The 26,672-nt window shown below is 48.3% G+C and overlaps 4 protein-coding genes across 8 annotated transcripts; all 4 read left to right on the forward strand.

Annotated features, from left to right (window-relative positions):
• The first annotated feature begins 4,175 nt into the window (after positions 1 to 4,175).
• On the forward strand, positions 4,176 to 6,481 carry LOC127004808 (secreted protein C-like). 4 transcript variants are annotated; one of them, XM_050872972.1, is made up of 4 exons: positions 4,176 to 4,335; positions 4,703 to 5,227; positions 5,450 to 5,769; positions 5,938 to 6,481. In XM_050872972.1, the coding sequence occupies exons 1-4, from the start codon at positions 4,324 to 4,326 to the stop codon at positions 6,335 to 6,337; spliced, it is 1,257 nt and encodes a 418-aa protein (XP_050728929.1). In that variant the 5' UTR covers positions 4,176 to 4,323; the 3' UTR covers positions 6,338 to 6,481. The 4 variants fall into 4 exon arrangements, with proteins under 4 accessions (XP_050728929.1, XP_050728925.1, XP_050728926.1 ...); XM_050872968.1 differs by having other exon boundaries at positions 5,450 to 6,481; XM_050872969.1 differs by having other exon boundaries at positions 5,519 to 6,481.
• Positions 6,482 to 11,993: 5,512 nt separating this feature from the next.
• Positions 11,994 to 14,017, forward strand: LOC127004810 (pro-resilin-like). Of its 2 annotated transcripts, none has more exons than XM_050872975.1 (3): positions 11,994 to 12,078; positions 13,021 to 13,101; positions 13,347 to 14,017. In XM_050872975.1, exons 1-3 carry the CDS (start codon positions 12,067 to 12,069, stop codon positions 13,842 to 13,844), a joined length of 591 nt encoding a protein of 196 aa, XP_050728932.1. In that variant the 5' UTR covers positions 11,994 to 12,066; the 3' UTR covers positions 13,845 to 14,017. The 2 variants fall into 2 exon arrangements, with proteins under 2 accessions (XP_050728932.1, XP_050728931.1); XM_050872974.1 differs by having other exon boundaries at positions 12,030 to 12,077; positions 13,017 to 13,101.
• A 2,896-nt stretch (positions 14,018 to 16,913) lies between these two features.
• On the forward strand, positions 16,914 to 18,997 carry LOC127004809 (pro-resilin-like). Its single transcript, XM_050872973.1, has 3 exons — positions 16,914 to 16,992; positions 17,837 to 17,917; positions 18,501 to 18,997. The coding sequence occupies exons 1-3, from the start codon at positions 16,981 to 16,983 to the stop codon at positions 18,897 to 18,899; spliced, it is 492 nt and encodes a 163-aa protein (XP_050728930.1). The 5' UTR covers positions 16,914 to 16,980; the 3' UTR covers positions 18,900 to 18,997.
• Positions 18,998 to 24,949: 5,952 nt separating this feature from the next.
• Positions 24,950 to 26,373, forward strand: LOC127004813 (pro-resilin-like). The gene is made up of 3 exons (XM_050872979.1): positions 24,950 to 25,037; positions 25,407 to 25,484; positions 25,728 to 26,373. Exons 1-3 carry the CDS (start codon positions 25,026 to 25,028, stop codon positions 26,124 to 26,126), a joined length of 489 nt encoding a protein of 162 aa, XP_050728936.1. The 5' UTR covers positions 24,950 to 25,025; the 3' UTR covers positions 26,127 to 26,373.
• Positions 26,374 to 26,672: the final 299 nt, after the last annotated feature.

Raw genomic sequence — 26,672 nt, forward strand, 5'->3', positions numbered from 1 at the left:
ATTGGTTACGTAAAAAGGGAAGAGGCAGGCGGTGGTTGAGTGTTCAGCGTGCGGGCGCGGCGTCCAACCTGTACGTTCCGCCAAAGAATTCTGTGGGTAAAATTGTAATTTGTTTGTTGTAAGTAACCTTGAATGTAAGTCTAGCATACCCATTACTAAGAAAAACAATAAGACTAGGTTTGCTAACCCTCCAGGTGTAAAGGTGTATATGATTGGCCAGGTAAGGCATCGCGGGTAGGTGTTCCGAGGTGAGGTGAGGCGAAGGTGTGGCCGCGAGAAAGTCACCTCCTGATGCAAGGGATGCGCCACACCCTGCGCCTGCCTATACCTGCTCTATTATTCCATTGCATCGACCGGGGAAAAAAAATAATGAGGGCCAGCGAGTGTGTCTGCCTCAATGCAGACACGGAGGCACCTGGCGAGACGATACAATGATACTAACACCTGAAGAAGTTAATCTAATCTACCTGAGAACTGAAAGGTGGAGAAATTATGGCTGCTAACACCTGTATAAGTTAAGTGACCCCTCTTTCGGCCACCTCTTTGGATTCTTTTTAGGAGCAGCGAGTAGCGGGCTTTTTTTTTTAATTAGTGTTTCCTTTTTGTGTGCCCTTGAGCTGTCTCCTTTGCTGTAAAAAAAATATATATATAATGTACCTTAGCGCAGACATGGAGGCACCTGGCGAAACGATACAATGATGCTAACACCTGAAGAAGTTAATCTAATCTACCTGAGAACTGAAAGTTGGAGAAATTATGGCTGCTAACACCTGTATAACTTAATGAATGTACCTTAGAGCAGACATACACCCACCTGGCGAGACGTTCTTACACTGAGAGAGGGAAAGTTATGAACGCAAACACCTGGCTAACTTAATCAATCTACCTGAGAACGATGGATCAGAGCTGAGAGGGAAAACTAATGACTGCTAACACCTGTAGAAATTAATTTAGTCTACCTGAGAACACCTGATGACCTTAATCAATCTGCCTGAGAATGAAATATTTGGTTAGACGTTCCTACACTTTTCTCTCTCCACGGTAATAACTTAGAGGGGAAAACTAATGACCGCTGACACCTGTAGAAATGAATTTAGTCTACCTGAGAACACCTGATGACCTTAATGAATCGACCTGAGAATGAAATACCTGGTTAGACGTTCCTACACTGTTGTCTCCGCGGTAATAACTTAGAGGGGAAAAACTAATGACCCCTAACACCTGTAGACGTTAATTTAGTCTACCTGAGAATACCTGATGACCTTAATGAATCTACCTGAGAATGAAATACCTGGTAATAACTTTGAGGGGAAAAACTAATGATCTCTTACACCTGTAGAAGTTAATTTAGTCTACCTGAGAGCACCTGAAGACCTTAATGAATCTATCTGAGAATGAAATACCTGGTAATAAACCTGACACCTGTAGAAATTAATTGAGAACACCTGAAGACCTTAATGAATCTACCTGAGAATGAGATACCTGGTAATAACTTAAAGGGGGAAACTAATGACCGCTGACACCTGTAGAAATTAATTTAGTCTACCTGAAAACACCTGAAGACCTTAATGAATCTACCTGAGAATGAGATACTTGGTAATAACTTAAAGGGGGAAACTAATGACCTCTTACACCTGTAGAAGCTAATTTAGTCTACCTGAGAGCACCTGAAGACCTTAATGAATCTACCTGAGAATGATATACTTGGTAATAACTTAAAGGGGGAAACTAATGACCGCTGACACCTGTAGAAATTAATTTAGTCTACCTGAAAACACCTGAAGACCTTAATGAATCTACCTGAGAATGAGATACCTGGTAATAACTTAGAGGGGAAAAACTAATGATCTCTTACACCTGTAGAAGTTAATTTAGTCTACCTGAGAGCACATGAAGACCTTAATGAATCTACCTGAGAATGAGATACCTGGTTATAGCTTAGAGGGGAAAAGTAATGACTGCTAAGACCCGAAGAACTTATTTTACCTGAGAATTGAACGGGAAAAAGCAATGGACGTTGACACCTGAAGGACTTAATTAATCAACCTGAGCACGAGGAGGGAAGCCCATCACTTTCTCAGCCCCACCCTCCCTTCCTTCCCTTCTGCCCCATCACTGTTACCACCTCCATCACCACCCCATACCCCTCTCCCTCCTCCATCCCTGACCTTCTCCCCCTCTCCTCCCTTCCCTGTACCATCATCCTCCCTTCCCATCACTGTTACCACCTCCATCACCACCCCATACCCCTCTCCCTCCCTCCATCCCTGACCTTCTCCCCCTCTCCTCCCTTCCCTGTACCATCATCCTCCCTTCCCATCACTGTTACCACCTCCATCACCACCCCATACCCCTCTCCCTCCCTCCATCAATGACCCTCTTACCCTCAACCCTTCCCGTCACTCTTCCCACCTCTCCGTCATCCCTCCCGTCACCCAAATACGTAAGAAAACCAACTGTCAACCCTCTCCCCCTCTCCTCCCTTCCCTCTCTCCCCTCTCTCCTTCCTTCCTTCCTCTCCTTCCTCTCCTTCCTCCGTTACATCCAAGCCATCACCACACTCTCCCTGACCGAGGACCCAGGTTCGAGTCCCACCGATTTTCGCTGACAATTTTCAACCCTGGGGGAGTGTCTGAAGATCCCCCACACGCTGCCCAGATCTTCATTCAACCCTAACTTCAGCGGCATCGTTCAGGAGGAGCACCGGGGGACAGTACGAGCCAGGCAGGAGTCACACATATCACGGTTGACACTATAAAAAAAATTCGCGCGCTCCACTACCGGGATGGGGTCGTACGAGAGCCCCCCCCAAGACAGCCTAAGGACGTTATAGGCACCACATATAAAAAAAAAAAAATACATGATCACTCTCTCCATCACCTCAGCCCCGCCCCTCCCTCCCTCCTCCCCGTTATAGCTCTGACCCATCCATCTCGGCGCCCTTGAACCCAATGACTTGATGCTAAGGGGGAGGGGGAGGGGGGGCGGTACAGGAAGAGGGGCAAGAACCTGGTTTTCCTAATGTCTTTCTCTTGTAGTAAATGTGTTGGTGGTATTATTATTATTATTATTATTATTATTATTATTATTATGATTATGATTATGATTATGATTATTATTATCATTATCATTATTATTATTATTATTATTATTATTATTATTATTATTATTATTATTATTATTATTATTATTATTATTATTACTATTTTTTTTATATATTGTTGATGTTAAATGTTGTGGCAGGGCTTGTTTGCTTCGTTAGGCCTATGTTATTTATATGCTACTTATTTATATGTTAAGTATTTATATGTTAGTTGGTCATGCACTAGTTGACACATGTTAGCTACCATTCAAACTGTATCTAATGTGAAGGGTAAAGTTGTTGTTGTTGTTGTTGTTGTTGTTGGTGGTGGTGGTGGAGGGGGAGGGGGGTTGCGTGTTAGTGTGTGTGTGTGTGTGTGTGTGTGTGTGTGTGTGTGTGTGTGTGTGTGTATCATTTTCTCCTAGCCATGTCAAAAATATATGCACGCTTTTTTATATATATTCTGCAATCAATGGATTAGGCAAAGTATAGGTTGCTCAATACACACACACACACACACACACACACACACACACACTCCACCCCGCCCCCTCCACACACACACAGGCACACACACACACACACACACACACACACACACACACACACACACACACACACACACACACACACACACACACACACACACACACACACACACACACACACACACACACACACACACACACACACACACACACACACACACACACACACACACGCGCGCGAGAGAGAGAAAACGAACATGATCTCAGGTTTAACTCTGTCATACCTGGCACTTCTAACAACCCGAGGCACAGGTATGTAAGGTGTGTGTGTGTGTGTGTGTGTGTGTGTGTGTGTGTGTGTGTGTGTGTGTACAGGCCTCCCATCCTCACCCGGTCATGCAATTATCACATTCATTCCTCTAATAACAATCCCTTCAGAAAATCATGCAACGAATACTTGAACCAGAAAACGAAGCCGCATGACCAGAAACACAAAAAATAAATAGATCGCGCCCTGAAATCACTCCCTTCGGCCTAATCATTCATGTCGGAAGGAAAAAATCTTTGGAACATTCTCATTACTAGATTTCCCCGCCCTTGAGGAGTGACTGACCCAGAGTCGCCGCGGCAGGGGAGGGACGCGGCCTGAAAAACTGGCTGCAGGCGAAGTTGTCTTAGTGTATATAAGAGTGCAGGAGACTCAGCGTGGACACCAGTGACTCCCCTCCCGTTAGCCGAGCACGCCGCAGCGACATGAGCCTCAAGGTGCGATAATGGCGGCTGTGTGTGTGTGTGTGTGTGTGTGTGTGTGTGTGTGTGTGTGTGTCTGCTTGGTTCTAGTTCAATCTGGTTCTCTTTTTGTTTATTTCGTCCTTGTATTTGCATGTCTGTGTGTATGCCTGCCTGTGCCTGACCCAGTGTCCTGTGGGGACGCCTGGCACCGGGTCATCGTCCTAGCCAAGATGATTTGCGAGCCCACTAAGCCATGAATACCAAAGCCGCAAAAAAGAGGCGGTGTACAGCTAATGAAGCCAGACGGCACGTCAGTTATCTTATGGAGGGCAAAGTATCCTTTCTCGTTAGCCTGACCCGTAGACACACCGCGGCGTAACCCTTCCCGCCTCTCCCACAGCTGGTGACCCTCCTGGCGCTGGCCGCCGCCGCCTCCGCCGCCAGGCCCAACTACAACTTCCGGTGGGCCGTGCAGGACGGCGACTCCGGCAACGACTTCGGGCACCAGGAGGCGCGCCAGCTGGAGAACACCGAGGGCGGCTACCACGTGGCACTACCCGACGGTCGCCTGCAGCAGGTCCAGTACCGCGTCGACGGCGACAGCGGCTACCTGGTGGAGGTCAACTACGACGGCGAGGCGCGCTTCCCGGACTCCGACGAGTCCTTCGAGTCCCGCGGGAGAAGGGTCTTCACCGCCCCCAGGTCCAGGTCCTCCTCCGTGTCCCGCGGCGGCAGCGGCAGCGGCAGCGGCAGCAGCAGCAGCAGCAGCAGCTTCTTCAGCCGCGACTCAGGAGAGTCATTTGAGTCTCTCTTCGACTCACGCGAGTCCCGCGAGAGGGGCGTCTTCGGCGCCTCCAGGGCCAGCGCGTCATCAGGCCGCAGCGGCAGCGCCAGCGGCGCTAGCAGCTTCTTCAGCGCCCCCCAGGCCAGCCGCGCCTCCGGCGGCCGCGCCTCCGGCGGCCGCAGCGGCAGCGCCAGCGGCGCCAGCAGTTTCTTCGGCGCCTCCCAGGCCAGCCGCGCCTCCGGCGGCCGCAGCGGCAGCGCCAGCGGCGCCAGCAGCTTCTTCGGCGCCTCCCAGGCCAGCCGCGCCTCCGGCGGCCGCAGCGGCAGCGCCAGCGGCGCCAGCAGCTTCTTCGGCGCCTCCCAGGCCAGCCGCGCCTCCGGCGGCCGCAGCGGCAGCGCCAGCGGCGCTAGCAGCTTCTTCAGCGCCCCCCAGGCCAGCCGCGCCTCCGGCGGCCGCAGCGGCAGCGCCAGCGGCGCCAGCAGCTTCTTCAGCGCCTCCCAGGCCAGCCGCGCCTCCGGCGGCCGCAGCGGCAGCGCCAGCGGCGCCAGCAGCCACTTCAGCGCCCCCCAGGCCAGCCGCGCCTCCAGCCGCCGCGCCTCCAGGCCCAGCGGCAGCAGCTTCTTCAGGCGTGACTCCGGAGAGTCTTTCGAATCTCTCTTCGACTCCCGCGAGTCCCGCGAAAGGTCCCGCTCTGCCTCAGGATCCAGCGGCGCCAGCAGCCACTTCAGCGCCCCCACGGCCAGCAGCACCTCCAGCCGCCGCGCCTCCAGGCCCAGCGGCAGCAGCTTCTTCAGGCGTGACTCCGGAGAGTCTTTCGAGTCTCTCTTCGACTCCCGCGAGTCCCGCGAGAGATCCCGCTCAGCCTCCGGCAGCAGCAGCAGCGGCAGCAGCTTCTTCAGCGCCCCCACGGCCAGCCGCGCCTCCGGCGGCAGCAGCAGCGCCAGCGCCAGCCGCGCCTCCGGCAGCAGCAGCAGCGGCAGCGCCAGCCGCGCCTCCGGCAGCAGCAGCAGCGGCAGCAGCTTCTTCAGCGCCCCCACGGCCAGCCGCGCCTCCGGCAGCAGCAGCGGCAGCGCCAGCCGCGCCTCCAGGCCCAGCAGCAGCGGCAGCAGCTTCTTCACGCGTGACTCCAGGGAATCCTTCGAGTCCCCCTTCGCCTCCCGGGAGTCCCGCGAGGGCCGCTTCGACTCCCGCGAGTCTCGCGAGAACCCCTTCCTGCGGGCCGCCGCCTCCTCCTTCAGGGGCTACGCCTAAGGCTGACCCCTGACCTGACCCCGCCATGCTCGCTTGCCGCCCGCATCCCGCACGTGACGTGCTTATTTATTATATGAATTATATAAATTATATAAATTATTTATTTATTTAACAAAATGTGAGCAATAAAAGAAAGGCATCGCTGCTGTTTGTTTGGCTCACCCCCGCCACGACGCGCCGGCCGCGGCGGCACCAACGCTGCGCCGCGCCGGCAGGAACGATGAGACGCCTTTACGAGCGTGTGCCCCAGACAACACGTGCAGGGGACCGCAGCGGCGGGCCCCGCGCCCCGCCCTTGGCGGCCACAAACCTGTTGCTGACGCATCGCCCGTCGCACACTCATCTGCCGGCCGTCAACACAAAGACCAGGGCCCTTGACAGACACCTTTAGTCATCCCCTACACGCACACACGCACACACACACACGCACACACACACACACACAACCGCTACGTCTGGACGCCTGCAAGAACCCGTCCACCAAGACTCACCCACTTTCACTGCGCTGACAACATTCCCTGAACCCTCGTCTGGAAACCAACGAAAACAACATTATCATCCACGAAGCCTTCCCAAGGCAACGCACGAAGATAAAGAACACACCAACCTGTTCTCTGCCTTTTGGGGCGAGACACCTAATAGAGAACAAAGAAACCTGAAACACGACACTGGAGAAAGAAAACTTGTACCGAACTCAAAGAAAACGTCACTCCGAAGATGAATGAGAGTAAGAACACGAGAGCAGCACCTGTTCTCCATCTGTTCTCAATCTTCCCCGCTGATAAACAAGAACTAGAGAACGGGGAACCTTGAATGCGAACTCGTTTCGAAGATCCCCCCCCCAAAAAAAATTACGTACAAATCAAACAGCTCTTCTTGCGATAGAGAACACAAAAAATAAATGATCAAGTCGACTAATTGTAGAGAGAAAACGAGAATATGAAAGAAAGAGAGACAAAGAAAGAAGATAAGAGGAGGAGAGGATACAACAAACAGAGGAAGAAGCAAAATGAAAGATAAAGAAAGACAACAGATATATAGAACGTGTGCATAGCCAAGTTGATAATGAAGGAAGGACATGGCACATAGTTACAAAAAAAGCGGGGAAGAAGGAAAGATTGTGCGACTGATGAAGGCAGGAGATGAAACAGAGGAAGGAAAATAGAGATAGATAAGAAAGATAGATAGTTAAGATAGAAAGATAACAAAAGATAGAACTTGTAAATTGTTAAGAAGTCAAGGTGTGTTTATTAGCCTATCTGTTGTTTTAAATCTTCCATCTTGAGACTCTGAAGAAACGCGTTTGCCCAAGTCATCCCAACGTAAACGAAACAGGAATATAAAACAAGAGCAGAACAGGAATAAAACATGAATAAAACAGGAATAAAAACAGAAAAAAACATGAATAAAACAGGAATAAAAACGGGAGTTAAACAGGAATAAAAACAGAAATTAAAAAAAGGAATTAAACAGGAATTAAGCAGGAATAAAACAGGGATGAAACAGGAATTAAACAGGAATTAAACAGGAATAAAAACAGGAATAAAACCAGGAATTAAACAGGAATTAAAACAGGAATATAAACAGTAATAAAAAAAGGAATTAAACAGGAATTAAGCAGGAATAAAACAGGGATGAAACAGGAATTAAACAGGAATTAAACAGGAATTAAACAGGAATAAAACAGGAATAAAACCAGGAATTAAACAGGAATTAAACAGGAATAAAAACAGGAATAAAACCAGGAATTAAACAGGAATTAAACAGGAATTAAACATGAATAAAAACAGGAATAAAAACAGGAATAAAACTAGGAATTAAACAGGAATTAAGCAGGAATAAAACAGGAATAAAACCAGGAATTAAACAGGAATGAAACAAAAATAAAACATGAATAAAACAATAATAAAACATGAATAAAAACATGAATAAAAACAGGAATAAAACAGGAATAAAAACAGGAATAAAACCAGGAATCAAACAGGAATAAAACAGGAATGAAACAAAAATAAAACAAGAATAAAACAGGAATAAAAACAAAAATAAAAATAAAATAAAACAGGAATAAGAACAGGAATAAAACAAAAATAAAACAGGAATAAAAACAAGATCTCTTCGGTATAATCTTTCACTTGATGTTAACCTTCGAAGCATCCCACGTCTCCTCCTCCTCCTCCTCCTCCTCCTCCACGCCTACTAATTTGCTAATATATAAATAAGAAACATTAAATTATATTCCATTATGAACTTATGAAGCCAATGCAATCACACACGAGAGAGGAGGAGGAGGACGAGGAGGAGGAGGAGGAGGAGGAGGAGGAGGAGGAGGAAGAAGAAAAAAGAACTTGCGGAGTGAGAGTGAGAGTGACTTGAAAATCCTCATCTCCACCCGCAGCATCCATTAAATAGAGAGAGAGAGAGAGAGAGAGAGAGAGAGAGAGATAGACCACAAAATCAATCTCTCTCTCTCTCTCTCTCTCTCTCTGTGGTCTTGGGAATTAATGGTAAAGGAACCCAGGGATGTTTTATGATAATGAACTTTGTCTCTCTGTCCAGTTATATCCATCTATCCAATCCTGTCCCGTCGTATCCTGTCCCAGTCAGTATCCTTTCTTTTTTAATTGCATATACCTGCCTGTCTGTCCCCTCCTCCTCCACCTCCTTCTCTTCCTCCTCCTCCTTTTCTTCCTCCTCTTCCTCTGTCAGCCCTTCATAAGACTCCACCCAGCCCTTCCACTGCATCCATCCTTCCATATTTTCCTCTTCCATCTCTTTCTCCTTCCACCTTGTCTTCCTATCTTCTTCTTTTCCCCACCTTTCCCCTTCTTCCTTTTCCTCCTCTGTCAGTCCTCAACCCTACCTTCCTCTTCAACCACCCACCTATCCCTTCCTCCTTCTCCCTTTCCACTGTCAACTCCTCCACCTGTCTCCTCCCAACCTTTCCTCCCTTTCCTTCCCCTTTCCTTCTGCTCCCTTCTCCTCCCTTCCTTTCCTTCCCTCCTTCTGCTTCCTCTCTCTCCTTTCCCTTCCCTTCCCTTTCCTTTCCTTTCCTTCGCATCTCCTTCCCCTCCCTTCCTTCTCTTCCCTCCTTCCTTCTGCTCCCTTCTTCTCCCATCCTCCCTTCCTTTCCTCCCCTCCTTCTGCTTCCTCTCTTTCCTTTCCCTTCCCTTCCCTTTCCTTTCCTTTCCTTCGCATCTCCTTCCCCTCCCTTCCTTCTCTTCCCTCCTTCCTTCTGCTCCCTTCTTCTCCCATCCTCCCTTCCTTTCCTCCCCTCCTTCTGCTTCCTCTCTTTCCTTTCCCTTCCCTTTCCTTTCCTTTCCTTCCCTCCTCCCTTCCCCTCCCTTCCTTCTCTTCCCTCCTTCCTTCTGCTCCCTTCTCCTCCCATCCTCCCTTCCTTTCCTCCCCTCCTTCTGCTTCCTCTCTTTCCTTTCCCTTCCCTTCTCTTTCCTTTCCTTTCCTTCCCTCCTCCCTTCCCCTCCCTTCCTTCTCTTCCCTCCTTCCATTCCTCATCCTCCACTTTATCATTCCTATGCATCAATCCACCTACCCTTCCTCCTCCTCCTCCTTGTCAATCCCTTCCACCACTCCACTACCTTACCACTGCACCTATCCTTCTTCCTCCTCCTCCTCCTCCTCCTCCTCCTCTGCCCCGCACTGCCCCGCCCTGACCCCGCCTCGGCCAAGGTCAGGGAGGCGCAGTTACCCGCCCGGCGCCTGCAATCAAGACCCCAAAAAAGTGTTCCATTTTCTGCTTTTCTCAACGTCGTGGTCCATTTTCCTTGGTATGACGGCGCGTGGTGTGTGTGTGTGTGTGTGTGTGTGTGTGCGGTGAGGGAAGGGGAGGGGAGGCGAGGGAAGGAAAGGGAAGGGAAGGAAAGGGCAAAGGGAGCGGAAGAAGGGAAGGAAAGAAGGAAGGAAGGAAGGGAAGGGAAGGGAAAGGAAAGGAAAGGAGGGGAAGGGAAGGGAAGGGGAAGGAAAGGAAGGGAGGATGGGAAAGGGGGAGGGAAATAATGTAAGGGAAAGAAGGAAAGAAGGACGGAAGGAAGGAAGGAGGAAGGAAGGAGGAAGGAAAGGAAGGAAGGGAAGGAAGGAGGAAGGAGGAAGGAAGGAAGGGAAGGGAAGGGAGGGAAGGAAAGCGAAGGGAAGGGAAGGGAAGGGAGGGAAGGAGAGGGAAGGAAAGCGAAGGGAAGGGAAGGGAAGGGAAGGAAGGAAAGCGAAGGGAAGGGAAGGGAAGGGGAGGGATGGGAAGGAAGGGATGGGAAGGAAGGGAAGGGAAGGAAGATTTCTAAATGTCCCTGTTATTGAATTCTTGGGTTTTCTTTTTCAATGTTTTCTTTGTTTTTGTTTTTTCTCTATTATTTTTGTTTTCTCAAGAACGTAAAGTAAAAAAAAACAAACTATTATTATTATTATTATTATTATTATTATTATTGTTTGATATTCTGTTTTCCTCTCAACTATTATCTAACTCTATCTGATCTATCTAACTATGTCTAACTGTATCAATTATCATCATCATTATCATTATTAGCTATTATTAGTGTTAGATATTATGATTTTCCTCCGTGTGTGTGTGTGTGTGTGTGTGTGTGAGCGAGGAAATTGAAACGCGTTATATCCTGGTTCTAGACTCGTTCGCTTCCTGTCCCCGAACTCTCCTTCAGAAGCAAGATCCACCATTTTGCCCCTAAACAAACTACATAGATAGATAATTAGACGGATAGATAGACAGAGACAGACAGATAGATAGAGGGAGCGTATGATATGAATAACTTATCTATTTGAGCACTAGTAATAACAATAGATATATAGATAGATCGATAGATGGATAGATAGACAGAGATAGACAAATAGATTGATAGATGGATAGATAGACAGAGACAGACAGATAGATAGAAAAAGAGAGAGCGAATGATATGAATAACTAATCTATTTGAGCACTAGTAATAACAATAGATACAGATAGATAGATAGATAGATAGATAGATAGATAAATAGATAGATAGACAGCAAGAGAGAGCGTCTGATATGAATGTCTTGTTTCTACGAGTATTAATAAGAGTCTACGTTTGCCAGTACAAGGTCGACCCATAAAGACTTCGTTAAGCAACACCTCACTCTAATTTCTAACCCGCCGCGCCACCTGCTAGAGAGAGAGAGAGAGAGAGAGAGAGAGAGAGAGAGAGAGAGAGAGAGGAGGAGAGAAGAGAGAGAGTGTGTATGTGTGTGTGTGTGTGTGTGTGTGTGTGTGTGTGTGTGTGTGTGTGTTGGAGTGAGAAAAAACTAAGTAGGTGCCTGAAAATACAATCACACACACACACACACACACACACACACACACACACACGTACACACATACTTTTTCATTATCATCATCCTTATTATTATTAGAAAACAGGAAAAGAATATGTGTGTGTGTGTGTGTGTGAATTACAAAATGACACGTTTTGAAACAAGTACCTCCCTCATCTATTTGGGCGGGTCAGCTGAGGCGTTGAAACCACCTGACCAATACACGGCAAGAACAGGTATACCAGACACGCCCTGCCCTATCCACCCCTTCCCTACCCTACCCAGCCCTGACATTGCTTGCAGCCTCCCCCTCACACCCCTTACCTCGCCTTGCCTGCCCTACCCAGCCCTGTTCTTCCCTGTCTCTCTGTAAGCCTATATAACCGAGGGTGTAGCTGGAGTAGGCACAGTCCAGCCTCAGACAGTCCAGCAACAACATGAACTCGAAGGTACAGCGATGGTAACTTTATTTGTAAGGTGACCAGGAGAGGTTGGCTGGGTTGAGGGCTTGGTTAGGGTAGTCTTTGGTAGCTGGTGGGTTGGTTAAGTACTGGGTGGACTTGTAATGCGTGGGATATCTTCTGACAGTCAACCAGTAACATGAACGGAAAGATGGAGCGTTAGGTTGGGTTGAATGGTTGAGGGGTTAGTGAGGGTGGTCTTTGGTAGCTGGTGGGTTGGTTAAGTACTGGGTGGACTTGTAATGCGTGGGGTATCTTCTGACAGTCAACCAGTAACATGAACGGAAAGATGGAGCGTTAGGTTGGGTTGAATGGTTGAGGGGTTAGTGAGGGTGGTCTTTGGTAGCTGGTGGATTGGTTAAGTACTTGGTGGAGTTGTAATGCGTGGGGTATCTTCTGACAGTCAACCAGAAACACGAACGGAAAGATGTAGCTATCGGTAACTTCACTTGTAAGGGGACCATGGGCGTTAGTTGGGTTGAAGGGTTGAGGGGTTGGTTAGGGTGGTCTTTGGTAGCTGGTGGGTTGGTTAAGTATTTGGTGGACTTGTAATCAATGGTAACTTGTCTTAGGGAGGTTTTGCATTGGGTTAATAAAGACTACTGATGTTTGCAAGTCTGTTTGTTGGCTTGTCTTTGAGTTTTGGCGTTGGGTTAGTAAAAAAAACACTCAGATTTGATTAATGGTGGATGTGAAAGATTTGTGAGTCGGGGAACTAGTTGGTTTGGTTTCTCAGTCACATTTATTCTTGTCATTTCTACTCAATAACGTATAATATAACACTCGTCTCTGTCAGCCCGAATACAGTCTGGGAACGGTGGTTCATGGCGGCGATCAGCGGGCGTGTTTTAATATGTAGTATTTCAAAAGTTTTGTTCTGAGAGCATTTTATTGGTGTAAGAAAGGTGTGCTAACGAGTGTCTCCCGCAGGTGTTCTTCCTCCTGGCGGGCGTGGCCGTGGCCCTCGCCGCCCCTGACCGCCCCAGGACCAGCTACGGCCCCCCAAGAAGGGTAAGCAGCACCCGCCACACAATGATTCACAGCTAATTCCATTTATTGCTCTTGTGGGATACACTGCGATATCTGTCAGGCACACGCGGCCACTGTCAGGCCGCCTCGCCTTCTTCCCATCAATCCATTGTTGCTGACACCCTCAGGTCCACGCTGTCCTCTCACCCACTCCCTCCCTTTGTTTCCCCCCCCCCCCTATCCCGTCACCCGCTCCTCCCTAACTCTCGTCCTCCTTCATCCTCCAGGACTCCTCCTCCTTCGAGCACTTCTCCCTTTCGTCCGGCTCCGCTGAGTCCTTCGAGCATTTCCGCCCCGCCTCGGCCTCTGCCGAGTCCTTCGAGCGCTTCGTGCCCAGGTACCGCTCCGCCGAGTCCGGCTCCGATGAGTCGTACGAGTCGTCCGAGGCCAAGTACGACTTCCAGTGGGCCGTGAACCACCCACCCTCCCGCAACGACTTCGGGCAGCGCGAGGGCCGCGACGGCGACGACACCCAGGGCGTGTACACCGTGGCGCTGCCCGACGGCCGCCGCCAGACCGTCACCTACCACGTGGACGGCGACGACGGCTACATCGCCGACGTGAAGTACTCCGGCGAGGCGCGCTTCCCCGACTACTCCCGCGAGTCCGGGTCCTACGAGTCCCGCCAGTTCTCCTCCGGCTCCGACGAGTCCTTCGAGACCCGCCGCGTCTACGCCCCCCCCAGCAGGAGCTACCTCTCCCCCAGCTCCAACGAGTCCAAGTAAACCGTGAAGCAGCCCAAGACGAGACCACCGCCCGCCGGGGACAAGACCGCCGCGTCAGCGTCCCCCGAACAATGCCTGCCGACACAACCATTCTTCATTCTTCAGCACTCGGAGCATCTTCACTAAATTCCTGTCCTAGTATTACTTATTTATTGAATAAACTACTCAGATTACACACTGTTTTGCGTGAACCAACCCTAGAGAAACTTAAGACGACTCTAACCTACACAGCCCGGCCCAGGCTGAGCTACTGAATGTCTATACTAATGGAGGGCGGGGTTGCGATCAGACACGCCCCTCACACTGAAACACCCGAGAACCAACACAACAGCTGCCGGGGTGCGCGGGGGAGACGAACGCCTACACTGGGCACTTGATGCACGTCACACCCAACACTGCGGCGGGGCGGCGAACACGTGTGAAAACAACTTTATTTTCGGCTCCTGAGGCATTAATATTAACAAAGTGGGTGAAGGGTACGCTACACGATTCCTTGCTTCCTTGAACGATATAGAATGAGGTCAGCATGTGTTGGGGGGGGGAGGGGGGAGGGGCTCGTGTGTGTGTGTGTGTGTGTGTTCATATCCCGTAGCGCACAAGGATTGGGAGATCGTTTTAAAGGGGAAACAAAGCAATTTTCTGGCCCCCGTATCACCCTTGCATGGACGAGTCAACCTGGGGGTGGGGTGGGGGGGGGCAGAGATATCCTTGGGTCCATTAAAACGACTCTACACACACACACACACACACACACACACACACGCAAAAAAAGAAACATGTTCGAAATGACTATGCAGAAATTATTATAAAAAAAACAAACCATACGGTGGTGAGCGAGTGAACCTTGTTGGCAAAATACTTACACGATTGTCTCTCTGTAATAAAAAGTAATCCATGCCTTCCTTCGGCCGCTCTTCTCTGTTTGTTTTTATAGGAGCAGCGACGAGGGAGCTTGTTTGTTTTTATAGGAGCAGCGACGAGGGAGCTTGTTTGTTTTTATAGGAGCAGCGACGAGGGAGCTTGTTTGTTTTTATAGGAGCAGACGAGGGAGCTTGTTTGTTTTTATAGGAGCAGCGACGAGGGAGCTTGTTTGTTTTTATAGGAGCAGCGACGAGGGAGCTTGTTTGTTTTTATAGGAGCAGCGACGAGGGAGCTTGTTTGTTTTTATAGGAGCAGCGACGAGGGAGCTTGTTTGTTTTTATAGGAGGAGCGACGAGGGAGCTTGTTTGTTTTTATAGGAGCAGCGACGAGGGAGCTTGTTTGTTTTTATAGGAGCAGCGACGAGGGGGCTTGTTTGTTTTTATAGGAGCAGCGACGAGGGGGCTTGTTTGTTTTTATAGGAGCAGCGACGAGGGAGCTTGTTTGTTTTTATAGGAGCAGCGACGAGGGAGCTTGTTTGTTTTTATAGGAGCAGCGACGAGGGAGCTTGTTTGTTTTTATAGGAGCAGCGACGAGGGAGCTTGTTTGTTTTTATAGGAGCAGCGACGAGGGAGCTTGTTTGTTTTTATAGGAGCAGCGACGAGAGAGCTTGTTTGTTTTTATAGGAGCAGCGACGAGGGAGCTTGTTTGTTTCCTTTGTGTTGTTGCGCTTGAGCTGTTTCCTCTACTATAAAAATAAATCATCGTGTGTTTCAGAATAACAGGCGAAAATAAGAAGCTTACTTGTATGTGTGTGAGGGGAGTGAGAGGGGATGAAAGGGGGCAGAGAGGGGGAGGAGGCGGATAAGGAGGAGTACAATGCTGCCTAGTGAAAGCAAGACCTAAACGAATCTAGGACATAAATAAGGCCGTAAAAAGTGTCCTCGGGGAACAAACGCTCGCTTCCTGCCGCTGATTGCATTATCGCGGCTGCTAAATCTTCCTGCAGCAGACGGCGGCACGAGGACGGCGGCCTACAGTGTTGGGCTAATCAAGGTGTGTGTGTGTGGGGGGGTATGCGTAAGTCGCCACGGCCTGATCACGAGCTGGACTCGTCGTCGCCAGCAAGCACCCTCCCAATTAGTGCAAGGCAAGGCAAGTAGAAATATATATATATATATATATATATATATATATATATATATATATATATATATATATATATATTTATATATATATATATATATATATATATATATATATATATATATATATTTTACAGCAGAGGAGTCAGTTCAAGAGGATATAAAAAGGTAACAAATGTTAAAAAAAAGCCCGCTTCTCACTGCTCCTAAAAAGAGTTAGAGGAGTGGCCGAAAGATAGGTCAATTTCAGGAGGAGAGGTGTCCTGATACCCTCCTCTTGAAAGAGTTCAAGTCGTAGGCATAGTCGGTCTCTGGGCACTGCCAGGACCCCTCACATTACAAACCCGTCCCCCTTGCTCAAGGCGGGACAGTAACCATTCCTTGTCAGCTGAAAAGTCCCAGCCTGAGCGGGGCTCGACCCTCAGCCTACAAGGCAGCAAAGCCTGGTAGCGCAGAGCTTTAACAACTGAGCTAACGGAGCGATATGTGTGTGTGTGTGTGTGTGTGTGTGTGTGTGTGTGTGTGTGTGTGTGTGTGTGTGTGTGTGTGTGTGAAAAAAAAAAAATATATATATATATATATATATATATATATATATATATATATATATATATATATATATATATATATATATATATATATATATATATATATATATATATATATATATATATATATATATATAGCCAAGCGTGATGGCTCCACCATAAACACTTGCCTGCGCCATAGCAGGCTGGGGCCGACAATCAGGCCCAACCAAGAAAACTGCCCTAGCCACAGCCCGAAGCGTAAAAAAAAAAAAAAAAATCTGTCTGTCTGTCTGTGTTTCCTCACGATTCTTCCCTCTATCGTCTTATCCGTCCAGTTCTGTTATTAAAGGTCCAGCCCTCCCGACGCTGAGGCTGCGGCCGGTAGGATCTACACTTGGCCTTGCCGCCGGTGCCAGAATTTCATAGCGTTACCAAATGACACGTGTTGTAACCTGCCCGCCGCCCTCCCGAAGGTTTGGGCGGCGGTCACCTCCATCAGCTGACCCCCGCAAGAAGGCCGTGACGTCACCGGTCGCTGGGGGTATAAAAGGAGGGCCAAGACGAGGGTTGTCACAGTCAGCTTCTGAACCGTCAACAGTAAACATGAACTCCAAGGTGGGTAGCCAGCCAGCGAGTCAAGTATTTGGGTCAGGAATGAGAAGCGAGCTGATTAATCTTGCTGAGGTCGCATTACGTAGCTTCCTGATTCATCTGTGCTCGCAAAAAGCTATATTTCTTCTTCATTATTCTTTTACAGCAAAGGAGCCAGTTCAAGGGCATAAAAAAGTAAACAAATATGAAAAAAAGCCCGCTACTCACTGCTCCGAAAAAGAGTTAGAGGAGTGGCGGAAAGATAGGTCAGTTTCAGGAGGAGAGGTGTCCTGATACCCTCCTCCTCACTCCTCACTCCTCACTGCCATTCATTATCCGTGCTCTATAGTGCAAAGGCCTCTCAAAAAGCTGTCTCTACTTCATTATCATTATCATCATCAGTGTGCTAGCGAAGGTCGAACCAAAAGCTATATTTCTACTTTTTTTTCTTTAATATTAGCTATCATTATTCTCTAGCGCAAAGGCTCTCAAAAAGCTGTCTCTGCTTCATTATCATCATCATCAGTGTACTAGCGAGGGCCGTACCAAAAGCTGTATTTCTACTTTTTTTTCTTTAATATTAGCTATCTAGCACAGAGGCCTTTCCTGACGTATTCAAGTTCTCTCTGGTTGGTGTGTTAGTGTGTTCCAGCCAACTTCAGTAACTTCTAATACTGTTTCTCTCCTCCTGGATCTCTGTCTGCTGCCCGTATAGTCCATTCTGCCCCAGCGAGGGTTTTAATTTCATCTCTCCATCGTTTCTCCTTGTAATAACAGTATTCTTCATTCACTCCATGTAAGGGTTTGGATTCCACTTCCCCTCCTCAGTAGTCCGTGTCCCAGGTGTGCTAACGAGTGTCTCCCGCAGGTATTCTTCCTCCTGGTCGGTGTGGCCGCGGCCCTCGCCCGCCCTGACCGCCCCAGCAGCAGCTACGGCGTCCCCAGCAGGGTAAGCAGTGCTCTCTCTTTGTATTAGTGACAGGAATACATTTATCGTGCTCAGTCTGCGCTATCAAAAGCAACATTAGTAAATTAAGTGCGTTGATGGTATGTGCGAGATTTAGCCAAGCACCCCCCCCCCCCCCCCCCACACACACACACAGTAAAAACGCCTAGTAACACATTCCTTGCAGTCCACTTTCTCCCTCACCGCCGCCCTGCCCTGCCCTGCATTGCCATTCGCTCCAAGCCTCACAAAAAATCCCCAACACTTCATAACTCACACGTTTATGCCCCCGCGCCGTGTCGGGCGGCCAGCGGAACGGTCACTGCACACGGGCCGCCCCGAGCAAGGCCGCGCCACGCCCCCGCGCCGCTTCCTGCCCTCACAGCGGCCACTGCTCAGGGTCGCGCGGCCCCCGCCCTCCCTCCCAATCTCCATTTCCCTCTCGACGGCCCAAGGTCACGGTATTGCTCTCCACGTCTTCTCAGCCGCTGGTCACGGCTGTCTCCCTTCCTTCATTCCTCCCTCCTTCTCTACCACTTTGTCTCGCCCTCCCCCCTAACACCCGTCCTCTCATTCCTCATTGCAGGACTCCTCCTCCTCCTCCTTCGAGCACTTCTCCCCCTCCTCCGGCTCCGCCGAGTCCGGCTCCTTCGAGTCGTTCGAGTCGTCCGAGGCCAAGTACGGCTTCCAGTGGTCCGTGGAGGACGACTCCACCGGCAACGACTTCGACCACCAGGAGGCCCGCGACGGCGACGACACCCAGGGCGTGTACACCGTGCAGCTGCCCGACGGCCGCCGCCAGACCGTCACCTACCACGTGGACGGCGACGACGGCTACATCGCCGAGGTCACCTACGAGGGCGTGGCCCGCTACCCCGACTCCGTCGAGTCCTACGAGTCCGGCTCCGACGAGTCCTCTGAGAGGCGCGTCTACGCCTTCCCCAGGAGGACCTACCTCGCCCCCGACTCCAACGAGTCCAAGTAAACTCCTCCGACCCCGCAGCAACGGCCTCTGACCATGTCTAACTTATCTAAATTATTTATTGCATTATTAACTATTTATCTGAATAAACTATGAACTGACGGGTGCTTTCCTTCTCCAAATGAAAAGCTCTACTGAATCAGACGATGGACCTTTGTACACTGTAATGGTAACATCACCACCATCACTAAACACGCCCAGCAGTCACGGCGTGCTGCTGAGGCGGCAGAAAAGGGCGGTAAGAACAACAGTGTTGGCTGACTGATGCTGCAGAGAACACTCCACGACACACCAACCACCCCTCCACCTACCTCTAGTCCACCTACCACCTCTAGTCTACGCAACAACCTTTCACCAACCAGTAGCTCATCCAATAAACCCCGCATCCACCACACTCTACCCTCCACCTCTCCACCAGCGCTCTCATCGGCCCCTCCAATCAGCCGCTCCACCCTCGGCCTAAGAAACTTATTACATGTGTCAGCGATATGATTTACTTCTCTACTTTTTAAACTGAGGGTCAAGGAGACTTCGAAGTACCACTAATGCAAAGTGTGTGGCTGATCTACTTTATTACTTTACGCTCTACTTATCTAATTGACTTGCCACACTTATACACTTATATTACACTTACGCTAAAGAATCATGTAGAATTTCAAGAGCATCGTTAATATAGATTTGAGAAGGGTTTAGATTCTCCCTCCTTGAACGCGAATGAAAGAAAAACACATGTACAAGCTTAATGCTGAATTCTATAAGGGGAAAAATAGATTAGAGAAATGTTTTGATAGTTAATGATAGAAATAGATCAAATATACGTTAGTGAAGTGTCATAAAACTCTCTTGAAAGCGAGTGAGACTGATGCGAAAGAAGGAATTTAACTAGAGGGGAAAGTTGATATAGGGTGAAATGTTTTAAGCGAATGAAAGAAATAAGATGAGAATTATAGGTTGAGAAAGTGTCTTGGGGTCGTATTAAAAGACAAATCGCAGCCCAAGAACACATATTTGACAAGGCTTTCGTAGGAGTTGTGGGCATTTCCAAGGGTAGTTTTATGACCCTGTATGGTAGTGTGAGTCTTCTTCTGTACTGTGAACCTAAAGAAACACACATTTGACAAGGCTTTCGTAGGAGTTGTGGGCATTTCCAGGGGTAGTTTTATGACCCTGTATGGTAGTGTGAGTCTTCTTCTGTACCGGGAACCTAAAGAAACACACATTTGACAAGGCTTTCGTAGGAGTTGTGGGCATTTCCAAGGGTAGTTTTATGACCCTGTATGGTAGTGTGAGTCTTCTTCTGTACTGTGAACCTGAAGAAACACTCATTAGAACCCGACTGACCCCCTCTTTGACCTTTAGAATTAGCTGATGTGAGAAGCGAGAGTGTCTTAAAATGCCAACCTTAATCCTCCCCTCTCGAAAGCGAGTGGTGATAATACAATTGTAGGAGCCAAACCTTGCACTCAATAAGGAGGAAATAATTATAGGTTCAACCCTCTGAAGCGCATGAAGAGAAATAAGAGGAAGATAAAGGTTGCAGAAATGTCATAATCCTCCACTCTTGAAAGTAAGTGATTGTAATACGCGTGAAGTAACTTAGCGCCATACTTAATGAAGGAAATAATAGCAGATTGAACTGTCTTAAGGGAATGGAAGAAGGAAGGGAAGACATATACGTTGAATTGTCTTAACCCGGTAGCAGCGACGGGCCAAATTTGTGGCTTTACCGTGTAGCAGCGACGGGCCAAATTTGTGGCTTTACCGTGTAGCAGCGACGGGCCAAATTTGTGGCTTTACCGTGTAGCAGTGACGGGCCAAATTTGTGGCTTTACCGTGTAGCAGCGACGGGTCAAATTTGTGGCTTTACCGTGTAGCAGCGACGGGCCAAATTTGTGGCTTTACCGTGTAGCAGCGACGGGCCAAATTTGTGGCTTTACCGTGTAGCAGTGACGGGCCAAATTTGTGGCTTTACCGTGTAGCAGCGACGGGCCAAATTTGTGGCTTTACCGTGTAGCAGCGACGGCCAAATTTGTGGCTTTACCGTGTAGCAGCGACGGGCCAAATTTGTGGCTTTACCGAGTAGCACCGACGGGACAAATTTGTGGCTTTACCGTGTAGCAGCGACTGGCCAAATTTTTGGAGTTACCACGACAGGCCAAATTTGTGGCTTTACCGTGTAGCAGCGACGGGCCAAATTTGTGGCTTTACCGTGTTGCAGCGACGGGCCAAATTTGTGGCTTTACCGTGTAGCAGCGACAGGCCAAATTTGTGGCTTTACCGTGTAGCAGCGACGGGCCAAATTTGTGGCTTTACCGTGTAGCAGCGACAGGCCAAATTTGTGGCTTTACCGTGTAGCAGCGACGGGCCAAATTTGTGGCTTTACCGTGGAGCAACGACGGGGCAAATTTTTGCCATGGTATAAACCCCCCAAAAATAGATGATGCATAAACTGATCACTTTAAGAAACATGATCCTCGCAGTTACCGGGTTAAGGGAGAGAAGGAAATAAGAGGAGAAATATATAGGTTAGGGAAGGGGCTTAAAACTCCTCTCTTAGAACTGAACGCTACTAACACAGGCATGAGAACTAAGCGCTGAATTCAACAAGGAGGAGGAGGAAAAAAACCCAAAAAAACTATCTGTGGCATTCAATCTTCGTCCAGGCAAGAGGCAATCGGCTAATATTGCAACAGGAAGAGGATAATATAGCAGCAAGAAGGGGGTAATATTGCAACAGGTAGTAGGCTAATATTGCAACAGCCTCACTTCCTTCCCGTTCCACTGTGTCCGAGCTCTCTGGCATTATCGACTAATTACTGAAGCAAAGCGTTACGAAAGGGCGCGCCTGAGAAATAGTATATCGTGGTAGTGGTGGCGGTTACTTCACTGGGAGGAATGTTATTGAGATACTGACACCGATAACACGACAGGAAGGAAAATATGAAGAGAGGAGGGATGGATAATTTGACTTAGAGGAATGTTGTGAAGAAAGTAACAGAGATAACTCGACTTAGAGGAATGTTATTGAAATGCTGGCAGCTTTAACATGACAGGAAGGAAACTATGAAGAGGAGGGTTAGATAATTTGACTTAGAGGAATGTTATTGAAATGCTGGCCGCGATAACATGACAGGAAGGAAACTATGAAGAGGAGGGTTTGATAAAAATGCTGGCAGCTTTTTGACAGGAAGGAATATATTAGGAGGATGGTTAGATAATTTGACTTAGAGGAATGTTATTGAAATGCTGGCCGCGATAACATGACAGGAAGGAAGATATGAAGAGGAGGGTTAGATAATTTGACTTAGAGAAATATTATAAAGAAAATAACAGAGATAACTCGATTTAGAGGGATGTTATTGAAATGCTGGCCGCGATAACATGACAGGAAGGAAGATATGAAGAGGAGGGTTAGATAATTTGACTTAGAGGAATGTTATTGAAATGCTGGCCGCGATAACATGACAGGAAGGAAGATATGAAGAGGAGGGTTAGATAATTTGACTTAGAGGAATGTTATTGAAATGCTGGCCGCGATAACATGACAGGAAGGAAGATATGAAGAGGAGGGTTAGATAATTTGACTTAGAGGAATGTTATTGAAATGCTGGCCGCGATAACATGACAGGAAGGAAACTATGAAGAGGAGGATAACAAGACAGGAAGAAGAAAGAGATGAAGAGGTTAGACTTAGAGGAAGGAATGTTATTGATAAATGACCGAGGGTTAGATAATTTGACTTAGAGAAATATTATAAAGAAAATAACAGAGATAACTCGATTTAGAGGGATGTTATTGAAATGAGATATATAATAAGGGTGGTACGTAGAGGTTACTTGACATAGAGAACGAATGAGTAAATAGAATTAATTTGATATGTAAAAACTAACTCGATAGAAAAATGGTATAAATAAATCAAAACAAAAGTAGATTAATCATAAAACATAATTGAAAAGAAAGAAAAAAAACATTGATAAATAAAATAAAATGACTGGAAAAAAAAACTAGTCGGAGAAAAAGAACTTAGAAGAAAATAATAAAACCAAGAAGAAAAAAACGAATCAAATAAATCGACATAAATTAGTAGTTGAAAATAATGGAAGGCGAAATAATAATACAATATGAATACAATAATAATAATAATAATAATAATAAACTCGCTACGCTCTCGCTTCCTCCCTGTACTCTTTTTTTTTATTAACTCTCTCTCTCTCTCTCTCTCTCTCTCTCTCTCTCTCTCTCTCTCTCTCTCAACGAAGCTCTTTATATTAAACAACTTTCTACTTTCCTCTTCGTTCTTTTGGCTTCGTTGTTTTGCGTTATCGACCTTGACTCGCCTTGATATTTTACGTTCAGGAGCAAGAAACATATAAATACAATACCGCAAAAAATAGATAGATAGATAGATAGATAGAGAGAGAGAGAGAGAGAGAGAGAGAGAGAGAGAGAGAGAGTCAAACAATATCAAGGTACAATTTTAATCACATTCAGCTGAGGCCTATGTTAAATTTCCCTCGTTAATGCTATGTATCAGTTCCCTAGTAAAATTATATCTAGCTATCTATTTGTCTGTCTATCTATCTATCTATCTATCTATCTAATTAACTATCTATCTACCTGTCTGTCTATCTATCAATCCATTTATCTCTCTCGATATCTATGTGTCTATCTTTACACACACATATTATTTATTTATTTTAATGGAGTAGTCATCCTTAACATTTTTTCTCAAGGTGAGTGTCTTGTTCTAGTTGACGCGAATACATGCGCGGACCATTTGACCCCAATGCTGACAGAACTTAGGCGCCCAGCACGAAGTCTTAGGACGGAGAAACACACATTCGCCTTTCCCTCTTCCCTCTGGCGTACAAAACCAACTTAGAAATCAGCCAAGCGTTGCTTAATCCTGCCCTAGTGTGACCCTGTACTGTTACTTCATGGATCTGAGTGTTTCATGTTTCAGTCGACGCAGGTAAAGGTAAAGCTGGGGACAAGCTGCGCGTGGCCTCCGTGCTCATCCCCGTCACATCGGCCCTTGAGCACTAGGAAGGGGGAGGGGGGGGATAACTCATTACCTCACACATTTTCCAGCACGTCATGGCGCAGGCAAGTGTTTATAGTGGCGCCATCTTCTCTTGGCTCATGCTGCCCCCCGGAGCTCCTTCTTGATTCACTTGGACGGTTTCCTCTAGAGTCCGGGTTGATGGGTGGTCTTCAGGACAGCATGTGGGTAGTTTTAAGACACTCGGCGGTGACTGAAAAATCCGAGGTGGTAGCGTGGGGATTCGAACTCGCGTCATCCATCACGTGGTGAATGTGGGCCCAGCACGCTACCACTCAGCCACCGCCTACCCCTACATAGCACCAGTGTGAGTTTAGAGCTTATATATAAAGGCTTTAGGAGTACAGACACACATTTTGGCGCACAAGATTATCACAGTGAACTTTTCAGCAGTGTTATATACGGTGAAAGTACCCGGCTTGAGTTTCTGCCACTAAGAGACGTTTAGTAAAAAAGCAGTACTCAACTCTAAGCCTCGGCAGTACAGACAAACACTACATGGTTTAATCACCGTGTATGTTTTTTTGAGGTGTTACAGAGAGAGCATTTGGCCCGGATTCCTAATATTGAGACGTTTAGAAGGGTTATTTATTAAAAAAAGCAAAACTCAACTCTAAGCCTCAGCAGTACAGACAAACACTTCTTGGCTTAATCACAGTGTATATTTTTCTGAGGTGTTACAGTGAGAGCATTTGGCCCGGATTCCTAACACTGAGACGTTCAGAAAAAAAAAGCTTATGTCTAAAGTAACTCAACTCAAGGCTTCAGAGGTACAAACACACATTGCTACGATTAATAGTCTTCTAATTGGCGTGTACTTTTTTTCATGGGTGTTACACTGCGATCACTCGGCCTGGATTCCTGGCACCAAGGGACGTTCAGAATCTGGGACAAGGGTGCGTTACGAAAGGGAGCGTTTGGAAACACATCCCGCCCGTACCGGAGCCGCGGCGGCAGAGACACGTACCGAAAGGTGAGGCCGCCGTGACGTCACCTCGCGGGGAGCTATATAAAGGGCGGCTGACCAGACGATAGCACAGTCAATCAACGGATAGTCAACAGCCGACATGTACACAAAGGTGAGGGCTGCAGCGAAGGGCTGAGTGGCCGAGCCTGAGAAAAGTAAACTTAGTGATGCTATGAAGCTTACGAGCAAAGGGACAAAGGCTTTCTGTTCTCTGTTCTATCTCATGCTCTCACACAAACTTCCAAGGCTCAAAATCACTGGCTCGAGCAAGTAGAGGAAGGGTATTTGTGGTGCAGTAATGCTATGGAAGCCTGCAGCACGATTTAAGGTTAACGCAATGCAGGATTAAAAAAGTTTGTGAATACTATTGAGTTGTCTTGGTGATTCTGGAGCATGAAGGGCCATAAGCCGCTCGGCGCCTGTGCCCCAGCAGTCAGTGTGTTGCCCAGACACAGCCATTACTAACGAGCGTCTCCCGCAGGTGTTTTTCCTCCTGGCGGGCATGGCCCTGGCCCTCGCCGCCCCTGACCGCCCCAGGACTAGCTACGGCCCCCCCAGGGTAAGTATTATTGGCACGTTTGGTCCCAATAAGTATCTCTATGAATCATAATGAGATTGAATTCAACTACGTGCAAAATGTATTGCCCCATTGCCTGAAGCCAACTGGCTGAGGCGGCTTGTTACCCCTGGGACTCTGTGTCCCTTCCCCAGCAGTCTGTGTCACAATCCCTGTCGCACCCCGCGGCCTGACGCCTCCGCGACCCTCTCCTCGCCACTACTAACACACACGCCTCCTTTCCAGGACTCCTCCTCCTCCTCCTTCGAGCACTTCTCCCCCTCCTCCGGCTCCGCCGAGTCCGGCTCCTTCGAGTCGTTCGAGTCGTCCGAGGCCAAGTACGGCTTCCAATGGTCCGTGGAGGACGACTCCACCGGCAACGACTTCGACCACCAGGAGGCCCGCGACGGCGACGACACCCAGGGCGTGTACACCGTGCAGCTGCCCGACGGCCGCCGCCAGACCGTCACCTACCACGTGGACGGCGACGACGGCTACATCGCCGAGGTCACCTACGAGGGCGTGGCCCGCTACCCCGACTCCGTCGAGTCCTACGAGTCCGGCTCCGACGAGTCCTCTGAGAGGCGCGTCTACGCCCCCCCCAGGAGGACCTACCTCGCCCCTGACTCCAACGAGTCCAAGTAAACACTGACGAAATCTCAGTGAGATGACGACCCGCAGATGACCAAGCCCCGGCCGCCGCGCACGCCCGTCCTGTGCGCCGCGAGGCCGAGGCCAGCAGGCTGAGGCCAAGTGTCTCCTGGCCTTGGCCTTGCCTGCACGCCAGCGCGGCTTCCTCAACATTATCTTATGTAAATTATTTCCTTCTTCTATCATTATGTAAATTATTCCTATGTATTACTATTTATTTCCACTAAAGCAACAGCTCTGAGCCTCGTCTTTACTGCTCCCTCACTCTTAGTGCACACGCACCCACCGCGGAGCCTCGCGTCACGGGTGGCCGCCGCTGCTTCAGCCACGGCATGCTGCGCCACACCTTGCATGCCCGTCCGGCTAACTTAACCACGCGCCGTCACCACCGCCAGCCCCTTCCCATATTTTGCTTCAAAGTATGACAGTATGACACTAAAATGTTGAGGAGGTGACAGCCTTGATAAATTAACGATTTTCAGGTGAATTACACATCTTCAAGTCAATATCATGCGTACAGGTTAACTATACAGCGAACCC

The sequence above is a fragment of the Eriocheir sinensis genome, chromosome 29 (genome assembly GCF_024679095.1).
Source record: "Eriocheir sinensis breed Jianghai 21 chromosome 29, ASM2467909v1, whole genome shotgun sequence".
NCBI lineage: Eukaryota > Metazoa > Arthropoda > Malacostraca > Decapoda > Varunidae > Eriocheir > Eriocheir sinensis.

Coding starts and splice junctions, on each gene's coding strand:
- LOC127004813 (XM_050872979.1), top strand. Junction 25,485..25,727: donor CTAGCTACGGCCCCCCCAGG/GTAAGTATTATT, acceptor CCTCCTTTCCAG/GACTCCTCCTCCTCCTCCTT.
- LOC127004809 (XM_050872973.1), top strand. Junction 17,918..18,500: donor GCTACGGCGTCCCCAGCAGG/GTAAGCAGTGCT, acceptor TCCTCATTGCAG/GACTCCTCCTCCTCCTCCTT.
- LOC127004810 (XM_050872974.1), top strand. Junction 13,102..13,346: donor GCTACGGCCCCCCAAGAAGG/GTAAGCAGCACC, acceptor TTCATCCTCCAG/GACTCCTCCTCCTTCGAGCA.
- LOC127004808 (XM_050872968.1), top strand. Junction 5,228..5,449: donor GCTTCTTCAGCGCCCCCCAG/GCCAGCCGCGCC, acceptor GGCGCCTCCCAG/GCCAGCCGCGCCTCCGGCGG.